This window comes from Tyto alba, unplaced genomic scaffold, assembly GCF_018691265.1.
Source record: "Tyto alba isolate M040663 unplaced genomic scaffold, T.alba_DEE_v4.0 Super-Scaffold_7, whole genome shotgun sequence".
Classification (NCBI taxonomy): Eukaryota; Metazoa; Chordata; class Aves; order Strigiformes; family Tytonidae; genus Tyto; species Tyto alba.
The window spans coordinates 22470422-22489572 of NW_024881328.1; the positions used below are offsets into that span (position 1 = coordinate 22470422).

Sequence of the window (19151 nt, forward strand, 5' to 3'; positions counted from 1 at the left end):
CTGAAGCCTAAAATCATTTGAACATTTAAGTCAGCCCCGACACTTCATTATCACCTAAAAAGCCAATGTCAGTCAGCACAGATGGAGCACAGAGGTGGTATTTTTGATATTTTCATTCCAACTGGGAACAATACTTTCTGGGTAAACAGCTGGAGCTGTAGCTCCATACAAGGTACAGTGTACAGACATTTTTGCACGTTAGATCAATATACAGCAGACAGAAAAATAGAAGTATTATATTTCCTTGGCTACACTGATACTTTAGGAAACTATACACACCTTTTAGCACTGCAAAAACCAATCTCATTACAAAACCTCATTAGAATACAGTACAACTGAAACAGTGTATCTTGAAGTGTCCGTGGGATAGTAAAAAATTTTAATTCAATCACATGTGTATCTTCTGCTGGACCTTGTAAACACATTCATTTCCAAGCATTAAGAATGTGTTTACAAGCAGTGTAAGAGTTGACAACCCATTATTGTATTAAAAAGCTGATTCAAAATATTATACTTATCCTGAATTTTTACTGATATCACTGTGTGTTGCAGAATTCTGTACCTCTAAGGAGTCACCTCACTTAAAGAGAAAAAAAGTGAAAATCTTTCTGAAAGTGAACTCAGTGAGCATCCATTGCAAAGCTTGAAACTCACGACAAGTTGTTTCATCAGAGAAATCAAGGCAGTCTGCATTTCCATCACATCTGAAGCGCTCTGCAACACAGTGTCCGCTGTCACACTGGAAATAACCTGGGTGGCAGGTCCTTAGTTCTGAAAAGATTCAGAAGTAACTGTCAAAATGTCTTCTTGTTCAAGTCGAGATAAAGTGTTTACTTTGAGAACATCCTAATAAAGACTGCAAAATCACAGACCATTAAAACTGTGGTATCCTCTACTTTCAGTGGAATGACTAAAGGGATCTGGTCAACATTACACCATTAAAGATGCCTCCCATAAAAGATCATTTTGCAGAATAATTTACCATATTAGAAACAAAAGTGTCAACACGTAAGAGGTAGCATCAAGACAATACGCACCACAGTCACGTTCATCTGAATTGTCTTCACAGTCATCATCGTGATCACATATCCACCGGGAAGGTATGCAGCGCAAATTGTCACAACGGTATTCACTTTCTGTGCATTCACGAGGACCTTCATTTAAAATGAATGTACAAATATGAAAAGTTCCCCAGATGTACACTTAAACATCCACATCTGTCTCATTAAACCAAACAAGAGTAGTATGGGCAGATAATGTGGTATAAAAAACAGATCCACCCTCACTGTTTAAAGAACTATATAATATTACATTTGCACACAGGGCAGAATTCAAATGTCACTTCTTAGTGGAAAACATGAATTTGTGTTATTATGATGACTGGATTTATCACTGATTTTATGTATCCAAAATACTTCTTTGTGACATCACTGTAGTATTTCAGCAAAGACAAGACAGGTTATAGAGTAAAACAATGGAATGGTTGCAGTTGAGAGCTGTCTGCCCCGTTCTCATAAGAAATAGGACAGTTCAGTCAAAAGCTGGGCTGTATCAGTTCAGCCAAAAAAGAACTCACTGCAGTTGTGCTCATCAGAATTATCTCCACAGTCATTATCTCCATCACACTTCCAGCGCAGTGGGATACATCGATGATTGTCACAACGGAAATCTCCAAAAGGACTGCAAGTCATCTCCTCTGCAGAGTAGACAGTTTGCCAATGAAACAGCACACATTAGCATAGTCTCGGATAAGATGGAATGCACAGAAGACAATGGAAGTAGATAGAGATGTTTGTGTCACAAACTGGGCCAAGTAATAGAGAAGTGATTAAGAAATAGTTAAAATAACTATATAGAACTCAGATGGAAATACAAAGAGATAAACTTGGTACTGTCCAAGGAGGACATCTTGACCTCATGATGTGTTACACTGTCAAGTCTTTTCTGGTTCTGATACAGTGATCCAATATCCTCTAAACTTTGTGTATAAGAGGTTTCAACGCAAATGCAAGGGTCTGGGAAAGCATCATCGTATTTCCCATACTGATGGTTTCACCATCACAGTAGGCAAGTTAAGTAAATGTAGAAAACTGACAGTTTCAATTGTCTAAAATAGTTCAGCTCAAGTAAAAGTATATCCTATTTCATTTGATGATGTATCAGGCAAAATAATAAAATCCTGGTCTTCAGAATTCATAAACATGAGCTGCACAATGAATTGCTGCATACAGAATTTCTCCTGAAGACAAATAACTACCAGGGTATTTAACTGATATCAAACAAAATATGCCGAGGTACATTATTACCGAAGACTTTCAGAAAATCAAGGTGTTCATAAATTGGAGAAATAGTGTAGGTGCAAAGTTATGTCGAAATGACCTTCTCCAAACATACCACAGCCTTGTTCATCGCTGTTGTCTCTGCAGTCATCGTTCCCATTGCACACTGCCCACAATGGTATGCAACGGTAGTTGGTTCTACAGCTGAATTGTGTGTGATTGTCACACCGATATGCAGGGCCCACTGAAAGAGGCAGTTGTCAAAGTTAGTTGTGTTACTTAGCCATTAAACTGTCCTCCTCGCTATTCTGTCTTTCAGAATCTGTTATTTCTACTAAAAAAAGGTATCTGCTAACTTCAGCGTTGTAAAAGAGAATGTGTTAAATGTATCTGATTTTACTATCTTTTCCAGTCTATGCTGCTTGTATTCTGCATATGCCACATCATGTCCCTATTATCATGAGAAACTTTAGCTTTAAGAAATGAAACTTTACTTTTTTTTTGCGAAAAGTATGACAAACATCATACTCCAAAGTGGAACAAGGTGAACTGTCATGCGCTGCTTCTACACAGGCAATGGATCAGCATATATCCTTTTTACAAAGTGATGTTAGGGGCCAAGCAAATGATGCTGCTAGCATCAAGCAAGTCAGAGTGAGATGCTGCCAGTTCTTCATAATCTGGCCAACATAAATAAGCTTTCTCCCCCTCAAGACTAAGTAAGCAGTAAATTATGACATAGCCTCTATGTCTCCTAACACTCTTTAATACACGATTGCACTTAGCTTGCAGAAAATGTTCCTTTCCAATAAATTTCCAACCTCATGAAAATTAAGTAATGTAGTTTGCTCTGCTTTTGGTACACTACAATGTAGGCAGCTTACTACAGTGGTGTGCTTACTGCATTCATGGAATGGCTCATCAGAGTTATCACCACAATCATCATCCACATCACACTTCCAGGACTGTGGGATGCAGCGGCCATTGTCACATTTAAATTGGCCTGGGGGACAGGTTCTACTGGCACAGTGAGTACTATCTTCATCCGAGTTGTCACCACAGTCATCCTCTCTATCACACTGCCAGGCTTCTGGAATACATCGTTTATTGGCGCACTGCCACTGATGAGTTTCACACTGGTGATTAGCTGAAAGAATACAAATTGGCAGTTAGAATACTGCAATTTACAGGAATGATCTGCTGTTGTTACATCAATTGAGCAGTTATATCCACACCAAAAGTTAAAAAGAAAGCCAGTAAAATTTTAAAACATCACATTTACTTGCCCAGTTAAGGTAAAGATTTCTAATGTCACATGACACATTTCCCACAGGCATCTTCAGACAAGCTCACCAAGGCTCTACATTTTCCCAGGAGCAAGACAGATATGGTCTTCTCCTGAAGCAGAGGGGAGCAAACCCAGCATTCAAACATGATTGAGCCAGATTGAGCCACTTCACAAAAGAGCTAAGTGACATTGTGGCTCTGGCCGTGCTACCAACTTAGATGAACACTGCCTGATAAGTCTGTTCCTCTGACTATGAATGAACATGTCATAAAACTTAGCAGAAGACCATGCTAATATCAGCTTCACAACCTATAAATGTACAGCTTCTCTTCCCAGAGGGCAAAGCACTGGAAGCTGATGTCAGCAGTGCTGGCAAACTGGGGGAGCTCTGAAGGTCTATGAAAATAGGAGTCAACACCGATCTTTGCTTCCAGCCTTTGTATGTCTCACTGGACACCACTCTACTACTTTTTATTTATACTGCTAAAGTGTTCAAGATTAAACAGTATATTATTATTTCCATACATTTTCTAAATGAAACGATTCTAGTCCCATGTACAAGATGATGAGCAGAAGAAATTACATAGACCTAAACTGACTTTTACTGTACCTGGTACATTAAAACTGGTGACATATTAGGCAGCTGCCACATTTCTACTTATTTAATATTCCCGTGCCACACTTAAGAGCTTAATTGTTTGAAACCCTGGTAAAATTGACAATTCTGTCATTGTTTGAAACACTTTGCTGATGGAAGGCAATGAAACTATCAATTATACAACCACACTGCTCTCCACCCCACACCTTCCCTTTATATTACTAAGCTTGCAACTGCCAGAAGTACATTATTTATAAAAAGAGAACTAAGGATATGCTTTTTAAAATTGACATAAGTACATGGATTAAGACAGGCTTTTAAGGCAATAACTTTATTCTACAAGCAAACTTAGGCTACATTTCTAAAATACTGCCATCACAAACAGCTCTCCGAAACAAATCTTCTCACATGCACTGGCTTATGTGAAGTGCAGAGGGTGAAATAATTTTGTCCCATTACGCAAAGCTCTAGAATACAGGGAAAATTAGCATACCTGGTAGACTGACATGGGCATTAGGAAGCCTTAGATTCCTCATATTCACCATGGCTTTATTCAGAACAAAAAAAAGTGGGTCCTGCTTCTAGTATTTTATACCTCAGATTGTAATTTACACCTGTGCAAATCTGTCTCAAAGGTACAGAAAATGTTTATTTTTTGACATCGTACATTTTTGCTCTCCTTTACCCTGCTTTTCCAAAGAGGCAAGCTGCTCTAGCAGGTGCAAGACTAGAAAAGACCGCACGTCTACCTCACCTTTCCATCTAAAAAACAGGTAACAATTCTGACACTTATATATAGTTTACACATTTTCTACTGGCAAGGCACTTAAATTTATTAGTTGTAACATACCACAAAGTACAGAATCTTCATCTGATCTGTCATGGCAATCTGGCTGGGTATTGCACAAGAAATGTGGGCTTGTGCAGTTCCCATCATTACACTGGAACTGACCGACCGGACAGTATCGGTGCGGACAGGTAGGGGGCTCATCAGAGCCATCTCGACAGTCCCTCTGTCCATCACATTTCCACCAGATAGGAACACATCTACAAAGAGAAACCAGTGTTTTCTTTGTTGAGGATATGTCTCTACAAATATACAACCATCCTTTTTCAGCACAGAAGACAGTCTTATCTCAGTATTATTCCTTGAAACTTCAAGACATCTTTAATTTCATGTCTTATGTCTCATACGTCAAATGCTAACAAAATATGCCAGAACACTGTCACCAGAAACAGATGATATTGGAAGGAACTGAAGCAGATTAATAAGAATTTAATTTTTATGTATATTTGTGGTAACCATCTCTCATGCTTTTCAACTCAATCTTAAATTTGATTTTTAATGAGGTAACATTTTAATAAAACACCTGAACTTTAGCATAAATTAACTGGGGATTATCACTGTAACACTGCTTCAAAAGGCCACCCAATAAGCACATCTGTCTCAGAGGCTCTAAAGCAATGCAACATCAGCACAGGAGCTCTTATATTACCATTCCTCTCCCTCCACTGCTGTTGTCTCAGAAAAAGGGCCAGAAATGGCTAAATGGCTTTCCTGGGCCACTGTCAGACAGCATATATTTGGCAGAAACAGATGCATTATAAAAGATGTACAAAAAATAAGAGAAGGTTCCGGATTTGTGAATTCAACTGAAAATTATTTCCAGAGGTGTATGTTTCTACCAGCACAAACTTTGCTACACTAGCAATGTTATACAACAAAAAGGAAAGTATAAAAAAAATACTATTCAAACAATGAGTCTAGAAGTATTTTTTCCAAAATGGAAGCCTGTATGGTCCTGGCTTTTTCTCTGAGAGCACACCACAAACTCACAGTGAGAGAAGGAATCCCTAATTTCGTGCGCTTTTGAGGAGACCAAACTGTGAAATATATCCTTAAAAAGACATTGAAAAAAAAAAAAGATTATGAGCAGTGGACTTACCTCTCAGTGTCTGCACAGAGAAACTGGGTGCTAGAGCACATTGGAAGGCAGTGGGCTGTATTGCCAAACTGTACTATCATGAAGTTATCGGGACATTCACAGGAATAACCCTGACCACCAGCTTTTATTAGACAAAGATGGGAACAACCACCATTGTTGGTGCCGCAAGGATTATTAACTGGTAAAACAGAAGAATAAATATTACGATATTTTGCAAATCCCATGACACAAAGGTCTCAATCTACAATAAACTCCTCTGGCACTGTATCTGAAAACTCAAATGTAATAAATTGAAACCCAAAACACAGGTAAGTAGGCACTTAGTGAGAGAAATATGTATGATTTCATATACGGGAAATGTATGATACTAAGCCATGACATTTTAGAAACTAATTTAAAATTATGCATTTCTAGTCATTGCTATTCAAAGGAAAGGCAATTTATAAATGTAAAGTAGAGACCCACATATACTGTGTGCATTTTATTCCCCTCAGCAAAGGCAAAATTGGAGTGCACTCAAGACTTTACAATTGGTCTCCAGGTAACATCTGACCCTCTAAATGCAAATTTAATTCTGTTTTCTCACCAAATGGCTGTCTGTATGGATGGTAAACATGGATGTCAAATGGCCTGTGTGTGGTGTTCACAAGAACAGTCCTGTCTGATCCATCGTATTTATTTCCCTTTTCAACTGTCCTTGTATTCCAGTCAGTCCAATATATTGTGTCTTCAAAAATTGTTATTGCAAACGGATGAGGCAAAGTCCCATCATACACTGTGTGACGATGATGTCCATCCAGGTCAGAGTACCTACGCAATGAAAAATATGTGCCAAACATTCAGAAAAATGCTGAAACATCTTCACATCTTTATTATGTATGCTTATGGTACTTCATTATTGGTGATCAGGACCATGCAATGTGACCTCCTAATTTTATATGTCATTCTGATTTAGAGCCTCCTCTGATGAGATATCTTTAATAGGATTTTGTATTTTTACTATCACCTTACTATAGGTGGAAATTATTAAACACAATAGAGAAAAAGAGACAGAGAAACATACATATAACTAATACACATTATAAAAAAGACATTTTTAACATATCAGCATAGAAGACTCAATGTAAAGAAGAATAGAAGTAAATCAAAATCTAAATGTAAATATGAATACAAATATAAATACTAATAGAAATACAAAGGATTGTTTTTAGAGTATTTCACTGCCTTGACAAGAACAAAAATGTTAGTTATTATTTTTTCCTGGTGTTCAAGTGGAAATTTTCTAACACTAGAAACAAATAATAGATTTTTCTTGAATAACAGAAAACCCCCACATGCTAAGAGGAAATTCTATGTCATAACTATGGACAAACATTCAGCAATCTTCTAACAATCTGTACACTGTTTTATTAGCACATAACTAGTTTATTTACAGCTCAACTCTTATCTATAGGCAGAAACAAGAGAATCAGAAAAAAATAGTGATTTTATACTCAGTTTTGCTTTGGTTCAGATTGTACATCTAGATATACAGAAGCTGCATATTCGAGTACAGACTGTGAATCTTTTCAGTGTAATTTTTGGACCACTTCTAGTGGGACCTACGATGCAAATATAGGAACTAGGTTACTGTGTCATCTAGTGATTTGTATAGCCTACTACTACAAACTTTCTGACTCTGGTTCCTATAGAGTCAGTGGGTAGATACACGTACGACACTTACAGCACCTATAAATGCTATCACTGCAATTTGACATGAGCAATTATTCAGTCGTTTTATTATTTTCTGTGTACATACTCAATGTAATTTAGATGGGCATCTGCCCAGTAGAGCTTGTCATTGGTGTAATCTATGGTGAGTCCATTCGGCCACTCTAACTTTGTAGAGATAATCACCATCTTCTCCTTGCCATCCATGCCTGCTCGTCCAATATAGGCTCTATCTGCCCAGTCTGTCCAGTAAACCTGTCTGTTCAAATAAATACTTACAGTTAGGATTGTAGCAAAAATATGCTGAAGTAAATATTAAAAGGCACACCTCAAATTTTTCCTGCATTTCCTGCAACAGAGCTAAATCAGAGATTGAGGGAGGTAAGAAAAAGGTTAATATATTTGTTACTTTAATTTTTATATTTGCTACGGCAGATAATTGTGATCAACAATTGTCTTCAAAGAATGCAACTGGCAGCCCCACAGCCTATCAAACCACACGCACTTCTATCAATCTTTTTAGCCTTGCAATCAAAATTTCTTTGTCCACATGGAACCAAATTCCATTTTCAATGATATCTGACAGCCCTGCATATATACTTAAGAAAGGCAAGCTACTATTTTTCTTAAGATGCAACTAAGATCTAATGCCATACAAATCTAGGTGCAGGCAGCCAAAATTTATTTCAGATTTTCAGAGACAGTGCAAGACTATTTGCAAAAGAAAGGAAAAGCACTCTTGAAATGTCATACCCATATTTTGGATGAACAACAATTGCTCTGGGGTACTGAAAACAGAAAGTGTTGTTGGCATCCACACACCGATCCACCAGTTTTTTCCGGAATCTTCCATCAAGTTCAGAGACATAGAGACAATCTTTGTAGGCATCCACCCAGTACAATTTTCTGAAATGTTTCAGAGTTAATTTATTTACCCTTATATACTTTTTTTTTTTTTTTGGTTTATTTTGAGTCACAGTTTCCTACATTTCACAGTTGTTTCTCCTAGAAGCAATATATCCAAAGTAAAGGAAAAATAAACATACTGTACTGACATCTCTTCATGCCCCAGACTGCCCTTTTCACTCCTGCTGTTCCTGCATCTACAGTCATTGGCACCAAATTCAGACTTGTAGGTGTTCAGTTGAGTAATATGACATTTGCTTATACCTTCTTAAATCCCCATTTCTCTTCCCTTCCTCTCCTACCAAAAACAGCCAGCAAAGAGGAGTAGGAAAACAGACATGCAATGCAATAGATTGTGACCAGGGCTGTAAAGTATCAGAGAGAATCATCTGTTCCATGCTGCCCACCTCTGGTCTCATCAAACAGGTAGAAGACTTGCCAGCTTCTCTTTTGAAAATCTCTAAGCAGTTCAATAGCCTAACTGAAACTTCACCTAGAATTTCCTAACACTTCTATTACTTTGCCTAGCAATTATAACACAGCTGCAAACAAATAAATCATGCAAGCTGAAGTGATGATTTTAAAAAAGCCTGCAACAAAACAAAGCATTTAATTTAATTAGAACTACAGCAGGCTACTTTGAGTTGTCTACATAGCCGGTCATCTCCAGCATCCACAGAGCCATTCCAGAAATAGCCTGACATCCAATCTCTATCTACACCACCCTGAGCAGTACCATTCCCACCAGGGAGGAGGAGAAGGTAGTCTTCCCTAGCCTGCACTTCATGGTATCCTCCAGTCCTCTCCCTGTACTGAAAATGAGCAGAAAAACTCATCAACAATTGTACTGTCCTTTCTGAAACACCTAAACAAAATCTGACTAAAGACATAACTAATGGTAGCTGAAATAATTCAGTAACTGTATTAGTAATGAAGCAGTAGAACACTTCGGCTAAAATTAGGCTTTTCCTTCCTCACCTCTCCATGAATTATAAAGCATTTGGGAGTGCTGGCAGAACGAATTGTCATTAGGTTTAGAGACAAATTTTAAATATATGTTTTAAAAATAAGAACTGTTATATTGACATATTCATATAAACACTCTCATGTAAGTTCCAAATGTGACTTTTTGAATGATTCCCATTATTTTGCAGACTCTGATCCATGATATTTAAACTTTTAATACTGCACTTAGTACTTTTTAGTACTGCACTTAGAAAGCAAAACCTGATGAAACACAGCCAAAAACACTGTCAGAAAGGGCACCACATAAAGATAGTTTCTGTGGGAGTAAATCAGACTACTTTTTGACACACAGCAGGCAATTTAAAAATGACCATAATGCAAAATGCTTTCCAATTACCCCTCTCATACTGCCCTCCTTACAGCAAATGATGTGTATCATGTTGTTTGAGTGTCAGTTAAAGATGCATTTTCAAGAGCAAAAGAAACTTGCTCTTCACATTGGTACAGGAGCTAAATTTCATTAATGCTTATTATTACTTACAACAGGTAATTAGATTACAATGAAGTAACTTATTGTTTATGCATAGAGCAAAGTCTGCATCCCAACCCCAACAACTGCTAGCAAAGGAATAAAGAGCCTAAGCTCAGAATCCCTACTCCATAGCCACATGCAACATTCCCATCTGCCTGCTTGCCTAGTCTGTTCATTAATGACTTCCTAATAAGTTTTTCCCAAGGATCATATGCACTACTTTATTACTGATGAGAGAACAACTCTGATATAACTTCAGTATACTATATATGAGAGCAATTAAAGTGTTACATAATGTATTAGATGCTAATAAACAATTCCAAAGCAGCTGTGTAAGACTGCATCCACAATTCAAAACTATTTCAGCACTCATCGTGAATTTCATACGAAGTGGGAGAAAACCCCCAAGATAAAACCCCTCACATATTATTTCCTTAGTAGCCCAGAAAGACAGAAAATGTATTTTCTTACCTGCCAACCCAGTCAACAGCGATACCTTCCCCGTTGGGCACATCATCACTTATTACTGCCTCCTTATTTGTTCCATTTAGGAACATTCGTTCAATGACCTTCCTCCCCACATCAATCCAGTACAACCTCTTTTCCACCCTGTCAAAGTCCAGTGCCACCACATTTCTCAGTCCTTGCAAAATGAGAGAGTAAGACTGGCCATCTGCTGTGAGATTTCTCAGATAGTAACGGTTGCTAAAAATAAGGTATGGGGAGATATTACTATTTTGCCGGCAACTTTTTCCGTCAGGCTCCCGGATATAGCCTGGGGCACACTTACAGATGTAGGAGCCAGCTGTGTTCTCACAAATCTGGCTACATACTGATGGAGTTTCATTGCACTCATCAATATCATCACAAGTCCGTTTATCAGACATAAGTTTGTATCCGGGATGACAAGAACAGTAGAAACTTGTCTGTGTGTCTGTACAGTCATGATCACATCCACTGATTGAAGGGTCACTGCATTCATTTATACCTGGGGAAGGAAAGGAGTTCTATTCAAGGAACTGTCTAGCAGGGAAAATTGTGCAGTCCCTGTCAAATGTATATTCACTGTCTCTCTCCCTCCCTGCTAACCCCTGAAAATGCTGAATATGAATCTGGGCTGCTGTGATAAAGGAGTAAGGAAAATAATCTAACATAAAATTATTTTAGCAGCTTTGAGGTCTGTCACCAAGCACACTGAGTGCAAAACACACACTTATGAATGTTGTATTTTGGAAATGCAAGGACAACACATAACAATGGATAAACTATATTTAGTTCATATAATTAGCTATTTTTCACGGTTTGTTAAAGCTATATAATAAACATGATTTAATTAAAACAAAAAATTAGATATATACATTCCTTATAATCCTTCTGAGACACAACCATGGAATAGATACGATTGTAATTAAGCAATTCTCTTAAGCATTCATTTTTTTTAAAGCTGCCTAAGCATTTTAAATTAAATAAGACAGCACAAATAAATCTACACATACCACATCCTTTTTCCTCACTATTATCCAAGCAATCATCCAACCGATTGCAGACTTTAACCATTTCAATGCAGTTTCCATTGTCACATTTAAAATGATGGGGAGAGCAGGTCGCTTCTGGTGTACTACAGAGATGTTCCAGCTCGTCAGATTCATCACCACAGTCATTATCCCCATCACAGACGTAGGCCTTGGAAATGCAGCGCCCATTCTGACAAGTAAACTGGTGCTGTTGACACGGTTCATAGATACATCCCCTTTCATCACTGCTGTCACCACAGTCATTCCGCCTGTCACATCTGAAGAAGAATGAATACTTTTTCCAAACACAAGAAGTCAATCATTATCCCTAGGGCAGATGGACTGATACACTCTCCTGATTTCCAAAGAAGGTCAGATATTATTGGCTCCAATGGAACAGACTTCGACAAATCAGGGTCGTATTATACAGAGTCTGATCCTGTGAGTCCTGCTTGTATTCCCTGCATGCATTACAAGCTGAACAGAATCACCCCAGGAGAGGTCACTAGGCACAATAAAAAGGACTAAATGATAATGGTGAGCAGTGGGGATTTTAACATAGAAAAATCCAGAGCATTTTCAAGTTAAAACTAAGGCATAAATGCAGAGTGGATAAATAGTTTCATTACAATATGCAGATCTCCTTAACAATTAAATAATGTGAAGAAAAGGTTGAATTAGCTCCTTCACTTTAAGCAAATTTTGAGAATTTCTGCAGTGGCTCAGGTAGTTACAAACCTGTATGTGTTTCGGATGCACAAGCCATTACTACAAGTAAACTCATTTTCTGTGCAAGATCTTCGTGTGCAGTTCTGGTGTTCATCAAATGCATCACTGCAGTCAGCATCACCGTCACAGACCCATGCCCGAGGAATGCACCTCCTGAGGGGGGGGCGATTGTTGGCACATGTGAACTCTGCTGCTGTGCAGTTGCGGTTTGCTGAAAGAAAACCATGTTCACTGAGACACCAAGTTATACTCTGCATATGTAACGCCCTCCCACACCACACACACACAAGCTGGATATCCACCCATAACCCACAAGAGAGCCATGCTCTGCTGCACATGTAGAGATAGATACCACTGCACCCTCTCATATACAAAACTCATACACATTGCCACTAATTTTCACCGAGCACTGCTCTCCATGGAGGCTGACCGGGAGCTAAAGCACTTTAGGATCCCTTAGGCAATGCTGGCACATACAGAACTCTATATTTTGTCGGATTCTCAGTGTAAGATTTTCACGCATCTGGCCAGATTTTTCTGGGAGCTGAACAGGTATTAGGCTTAGGCTCTCTATCCCCTGCTTTCTTCAAGGTATTCTGTGCTCCAGGGAGCAAACAGGGAGCACCGCTGCACTTAAAAAAGGCAAGGACTGCAAGTGTATCCAGCTGCTGTTAAAAGAATCAAGGGTCAGGACCGGGCTTGGTGAACCTTCTTCCCTCTGTTAACCCTCTAAACAGCCATGCTTATTTTGCCTGCTGATTTTTAAAGAAATTATGCCAAAGCCATGTGGTTATTAATATGCACAAGATGGAGTACATGATGATGAGGGAGTATCTCCACTGAAGCTGCTATTGCTGCCCAGATCATACAAAGAACCCAGGATATTATACCTGCATTTGAACTCAACAATTCAAAGAAGAGTAATTGTAAAATCAGAACAGATTTTTTTTATTTTCAACCAGTAAAATATTCAACTTTAATTCAACATAATGAAAATGAAGGTACAGGAAGAGTGTAACTCATGCTTAATGTGTACCTCTTTATGGCTAGAAAAATTGGCAGAGGGTGGGAGTTTAGGAATTGGTTGGTTGCTTTTTTAAAAATGCCCACAGGACAAAGAAACTGCAGTATCTATTCACATTAAACACCTACCACAATTATGCCTTTGATCCTCATCACTCATGTCCCCACAGTCATTATCACCATCACAGATCCATGTTGCTGGGATACATCTGCCATCATCACATCTGAACTGGTCACTTGAACAAGTCCGCACATGGGGCACTTAAAAATAAACACAATCACTCTGCTTGTTAAACTAACCTGTACTGCCATGAAAATCTACTGAGGAGGTTATCTGAGGGAGAATCTTATGACAGTGAAATGTAAAATAGAAGCTTAAGTGTAAGACAGTTAAGGTATATGCTACAAAACACTTCCTTAAACCAAAGGTGCAACTCCAGCAATGTGCAAAGTGAGCTAACAGCTCTGCTTAAATCAGAAGAATTTGTTCTGTCTTGTGTTATGCCAACTCTTACAGTGAGAATAATGACTATATTGTAATATCAATTCTCAGTGACTTCACTTAGCACCTCCTCTTCCTCCCTGGAGATTACTCCTTTTCACCTTCTGCCCCCCTGCACTGCTTATTACCATCAGTTTCTATTGCACATACAGGATTTGTTTATTGTAATACTATGATACTCTATCTCATACTGTGTCAACAACGTTCCTCTGCACCCCACATTCCTTTTTTGCCCAAAGGCAGTATTGTACTCACACTTCCTGTACAGCACAACGTCTGCTTTTACATCCAAAACAATATCAAAATACTTGCTACTTTTTGTCACTTGATTCACAACCAGTCTTATAAAGAGACATTACATTAGGTTACACATTAGGAGTAATCACATTAAGAGCAATCAATCGTGGCAATTAAAAGCCTTCATATTCCATACACAGCTTTAAGTATTTAAGACTTTAATTACTCGGTGTCTTAGATTATTTAGAGTCCGTGAATAAACCTCAGAAAATATTTATTTTCCACCTAGTCTGGATTCAAGCCGCTGCCGGCAAGAGAAACTACTGATTTCCCATAACCCATATGTTGTATCTTCTGAGTTTAAACTTACCACAAGAGGCAGGTTCATCGGAGCCATCAGCACAGTCTATTCCTTGATCGCAGTACCAATGAGCAGGAATACAACGTCCCGATGTACAGCGAAACTCACTATTTGTGCAAGTCAGTGAGACTGGAAGAAAAAACCTATGTATGACTTCTTTCTTTCTGTTACCTTTCCAACTTGTTTTAAGTTGCTTTTGAGTCCATGTTACGCAAAAAAATTACAGACCCCAAAAAAGAAAGAGAAAAAATTATGCTAGGAAGGATGTCTTTTCACAGCCTATCTGCAAAGAGTTCATTGTACAAACTAGCTTGATCTTTGTATGCAAAAAATGGGCTTAATTCTCTACTTGGGTATACGTATCAGCTAGTAAGTAGGCAGAATTTGCCCTGAAAATAGGATTGCATGCAGCAACCATAAATGTGTTCTATGTTTATACTTAAGATTTGTGCACAAGAAAACAACCACAGTCCAATATATTCATTTCTCCAGTGCCCAAACCAGACAGTAGCAGACTCCATGCTTTACAGGGAATCAAAATGTGCAGTAAGGAAGTAATATCTCATTGTAGATAACTCTTCTGTTGTTCTCCCACTGATTTTTCTTCACCTGCAGGTAGGAATCTTTTCTTAATGGCAGTGAAGAACAAACTGTGATACTGAACAGTTCCAGCTAAGCATGCTGCAAATATTCCTTCTGAACTTTGGCTGAGCACCTTGATCCTGACATGCAAAGTGCGTTTGATAATTTCTTCAGTAGTTACTGATACTTTCCTTACTTTCTGATAGTTTCAAGATACCAAAAAAAGGACCCAGTCTGGCCTTTTAACTTGCTCTTCTATGTGCCTTTAATGATGGAAATCAGAGGCAATTAACATATTGCTCATTAATGTCTTGGCGCTTCTTTCATCTCCCATTCTCTCCCTCTTTCTTGCCCTTCACCACTTCTTAATTTAAGTAATTCAGCAGTGCTGCTGGGACATAAATAGTAGAAGGGACAAAGCACACCTTTCAAGAGCAGCACAAAACTCACTAATGCCTGTACATATAGTGACATATTTCTGACACGTAGGTATCCATAGATAAAAGTCGCCAAACCGTGGCTAGAAAAATTGAATTAATATTTTAGAAAAATTGTGGCATAGTTAATTCAAGGCAGGTACCTTTAGGAAAACCAGTGAAAGCAAAAATAATCCACTCAAGCAATTCTAGAAATAAATCATTATCTGAAAACATCCAGTATGTTTTATAAACTGATCCAAAACATTTTATATGGGAAAAGTATTACCCAACTGCTACCTAATATAATTATCTATACTAGCAAAGATAATCTGTTTTGTAGTTAAGGCTGATTGAAAACTAGACACTTTTATACACTAACTGGAAGCTACAATGAACAACAGATCATATGCCAAGGCATATATAATTACATGGAAGAGCTAAAGGAAATTACATTTGAGACTGTATATAATTTCATTTAATTAGAAGGAAAAATATCCTGATGTTAAAATTCCAGAAAAAGCCAACTTGCTATAATACTTCAGTGCCAATTACTTTGTAAAACCATAAAGGATACAGAGCAGAATACGCAAAAGAAATGACCCCCCAAATGCTGTATAGAAATGCTGAAAAAAAATTACGATCTTTTTTATTAGATAAAAGCATGATTTAGATAATTGAGAGCTAATAATACAATGCACATACATTATAACTCTTCAGTATTACAAGAGCAGTTGTTCTGAGAACAGTCAGAGTTATGTCAAAGGCGAGGAGCATTGGAATAAATTACTGAAGTACAACAAAAAGTAACCAAGGCCCTATTAACTTACCACAGTGAGTAGGGCTCTCATCACTCATATCTCCACAATCATTATCACCATCACACAAATATGTTCGAGGAATGCAAATATTTGTGCTTTGACATTTTGTAAAACCAGACTGGCAAGTGCGATCCGCTTTAAGGAGGGAATCAAAAAAAAAAAAAAAGGCAGAAGTTATTTAGAGGGTTTTTTAATACTGTTATGCTGTATTTATTCAAAGATACACAATATTGTTGAGTCCTATGTCACTCTGTCACTCACTAACATGCACTCATACTGCTTGTGCTATATGGAAACAATTAGACAACTGCTTTTATTAACAAAAAGCCTGGCAAAAACATGACCAAAGAAACACAGGCCAATACCTGGGGGAGAGGGAACATAAATTTACTGTAATGCCTGCATTTGCAACCAGCTGGTACTGTACGAATCATCAAACCAACTACAAATGACTAATAGATCAGAAATTTTAAATATTCAGATTTCACTGAGAATAAGAAAATTGTCACAAATAATATGCTTCAGGAAAAAAAAAAATCAGAGTGCATAAAGAAATGTAAAAATAAATCTCTCAGTACATTTTCATCAATTTCTCTATCTCCAGCTATAAATTTTCCACTGAAGAATGTAATCTTAGTGCAAAGACAGGATTAGTTTGATTAATTGCAATAGTAGTCAATATTGAACTAATCACAGTTTACATTTTAAGGAAAACTAACATAAGTAGTAACTTTTTGAGAGCTAAGGCATATAGTTTTAAACAGAATAAATATAAACTGTGTCTATATAAGAATCACAATATACACTCCTGATGATTAAATGTAGTATAATTAATATAGCATGACACAAAGTAAAAACTGACTATCAAGCTCCAGGCTAATCCTGAAAAAAAAATAAATCCTGCATCCAATTAATCTGGAATAATCTTTTTTAAACCCATGGGATTACTCACAAAACCTAACATTAAGTACTGCATAAGGATTTGTTGCATCAAGGCAGACTATTTAACACAATAGATATTATGTAATATCTTGGGGTACTCCGGAATATCTTTTAATAATTCTATTTGCTTCAAATAACGCAAAGCAGAATCTGTAGTGTAAAGAAATAAATCTTTTATCCTCTTAGCTGATTTTGTCATAATTCTTCACACACAAACACATTTGCCTGTTCTTTGGTCTAAAGAGTCAGACTCAGCTAGGCAGTAGGTAATTAGGATAAACTTACGGCAATTTCTCTCATCTGATGTGCCATTATCGTAACAGTTGTTTACTCCATTGCAGACGTACTGAAGAGAGATACACCTTCCATTATTGCAAGTAAATTCTGTGTGGGAGTCACAAGTTCGGAACAAGCAGCCAACCTCATCACTGTTATCTCCACAGTCATTGTAGTGATCACATCGGTAATGATAGGGTACACATCGCCCATTACCACAGGTAAAAGCCGTTGGCTGACAAGTATGGAAAGCTGCAGGAAATTTTAAATAAGTAAATACATCAATAAATAAGAATATACATAGATAAAACATAATCTAAGTTCTCTGACGAATTAACAAGTAAAATCACAGTATTTTTACCTGCCAGGGCAAACACAGCTGCAAAACGGACTGCATGGAAAGTAAAATACATATTTGAATTAAACAAAGCATAATCTGGCTATACCTGATAAAAATTCAATATTATAGTGCTTTTGGATTCTAGAGCAAATCAGTAGCTATTCAGACCTCAAGTCTGTGAGCAAGCAAGGGATCGTTTCCATAGTACAGCCATAAGATCCATGATCATAAACCCATAAAAGTGATAGAGAATACAGTACAGGCAAGAAAAAGTGTACAGCACTTTCTCATGCAGTTATTTTAAATGCTTACCACACACACTTTCCAACTCATCACTGCCATCACCACAATCATTGTCATTGTCACATTTCCATCGCTCGGAGATACATCGCCCATTAAGGCACGTGAAGAAACCAGTATCGCACCTGGTACCATTATCCACAATACAGTGCTTGTTATTATTGGCTAAATACCAGCGACCCTCAGCGGGGCACTGACATTCTGCACCGGCTGGACCTAAATTTATGTTTGACAGTTTAAAAAAAAAAAAAAAAAATTAAAAAGGAGACAAAAAATGAAACAAATTTAATATCCATGCTTTAAATAGGGTTCTATGAAACCTTTCACAGCTGTAACACTGGAAAATGCAATGCGATTCTCACAACTGCTGTAAGATCTATCTGCTTAGATAGAAGTGTGGTGACTTAGCCACACTTAAGCATATGCAAACCCATTAAAACCCACAAGAGTTATTCCACAGTTCCCTAGAGAAACTGAGATCAGAACTTAATATTTGCTTGTTGTCCAAATAGTTTTTGGGTGGCAGCAAGATGGCATCTGATGCTTTCAAATATCGGAGCTGCACCAACTGAGGCTTTATCCCTTGAAATCAAAACACACTTTTCAAAACTCCTTGCACTAGACTAACTGCTCTTCTCAAAATCAATGAGAAGTTTGAGTTGTTCTCAGTCAGGACAGATTTTTAAGGGCACTTAAGATGCTACAAATGAAAGCAGGCACTGAATGAGTTTTTCAGTCAAGGATCATAACTTCCAAAAATTTGCAACACATGAAACAGCTCTTTAACTGGTATGCTCTTAACTGGTATGCTCTTTGGGGTATACTGCCATTCTGGTTTCCTGGCCATCTAGACCGGTGACCCATTGGAGCACTTTGACTCTCT

The 19151-nt window shown here is 37.7% G+C and overlaps 1 protein-coding gene across 7 annotated transcripts in view; it reads right to left on the minus strand.

The window, feature by feature from the left end:
* Positions 1-19151, minus strand: part of LRP2 (LDL receptor related protein 2) — a 172931-nt gene that overhangs the window by 26263 nt on the left and 127517 nt on the right. For all 7 annotated transcript variants that reach the window (XM_032989751.2, XM_042784253.1, XM_032989752.2 and 4 more), the window contains 19 exons: positions 18281-18484; positions 17990-18019; positions 17638-17880; positions 16420-16545; positions 14601-14720; positions 13621-13752; positions 12478-12679; positions 11722-12017; positions 10697-11213; positions 8575-8727; positions 7910-8080; positions 6698-6921; positions 6112-6289; positions 5016-5212; positions 3181-3426; positions 2395-2523; positions 1577-1696; positions 1038-1154; positions 655-771 (listed from right to left, as the gene is read on the minus strand). In XM_032989751.2, coding sequence (XP_032845642.1) covers positions 655-771; positions 1038-1154; positions 1577-1696; positions 2395-2523; positions 3181-3426; positions 5016-5212; positions 6112-6289; positions 6698-6921; positions 7910-8080; positions 8575-8727; positions 10697-11213; positions 11722-12017; positions 12478-12679; positions 13621-13752; positions 14601-14720; positions 16420-16545; positions 17638-17880; positions 17990-18019; positions 18281-18484 — 3522 coding nt within the window. The remainder of the gene's footprint in view (positions 1-654; positions 772-1037; positions 1155-1576; positions 1697-2394; positions 2524-3180; positions 3427-5015; positions 5213-6111; positions 6290-6697; positions 6922-7909; positions 8081-8574; positions 8728-10696; positions 11214-11721; positions 12018-12477; positions 12680-13620; positions 13753-14600; positions 14721-16419; positions 16546-17637; positions 17881-17989; positions 18020-18280; positions 18485-19151) is intronic.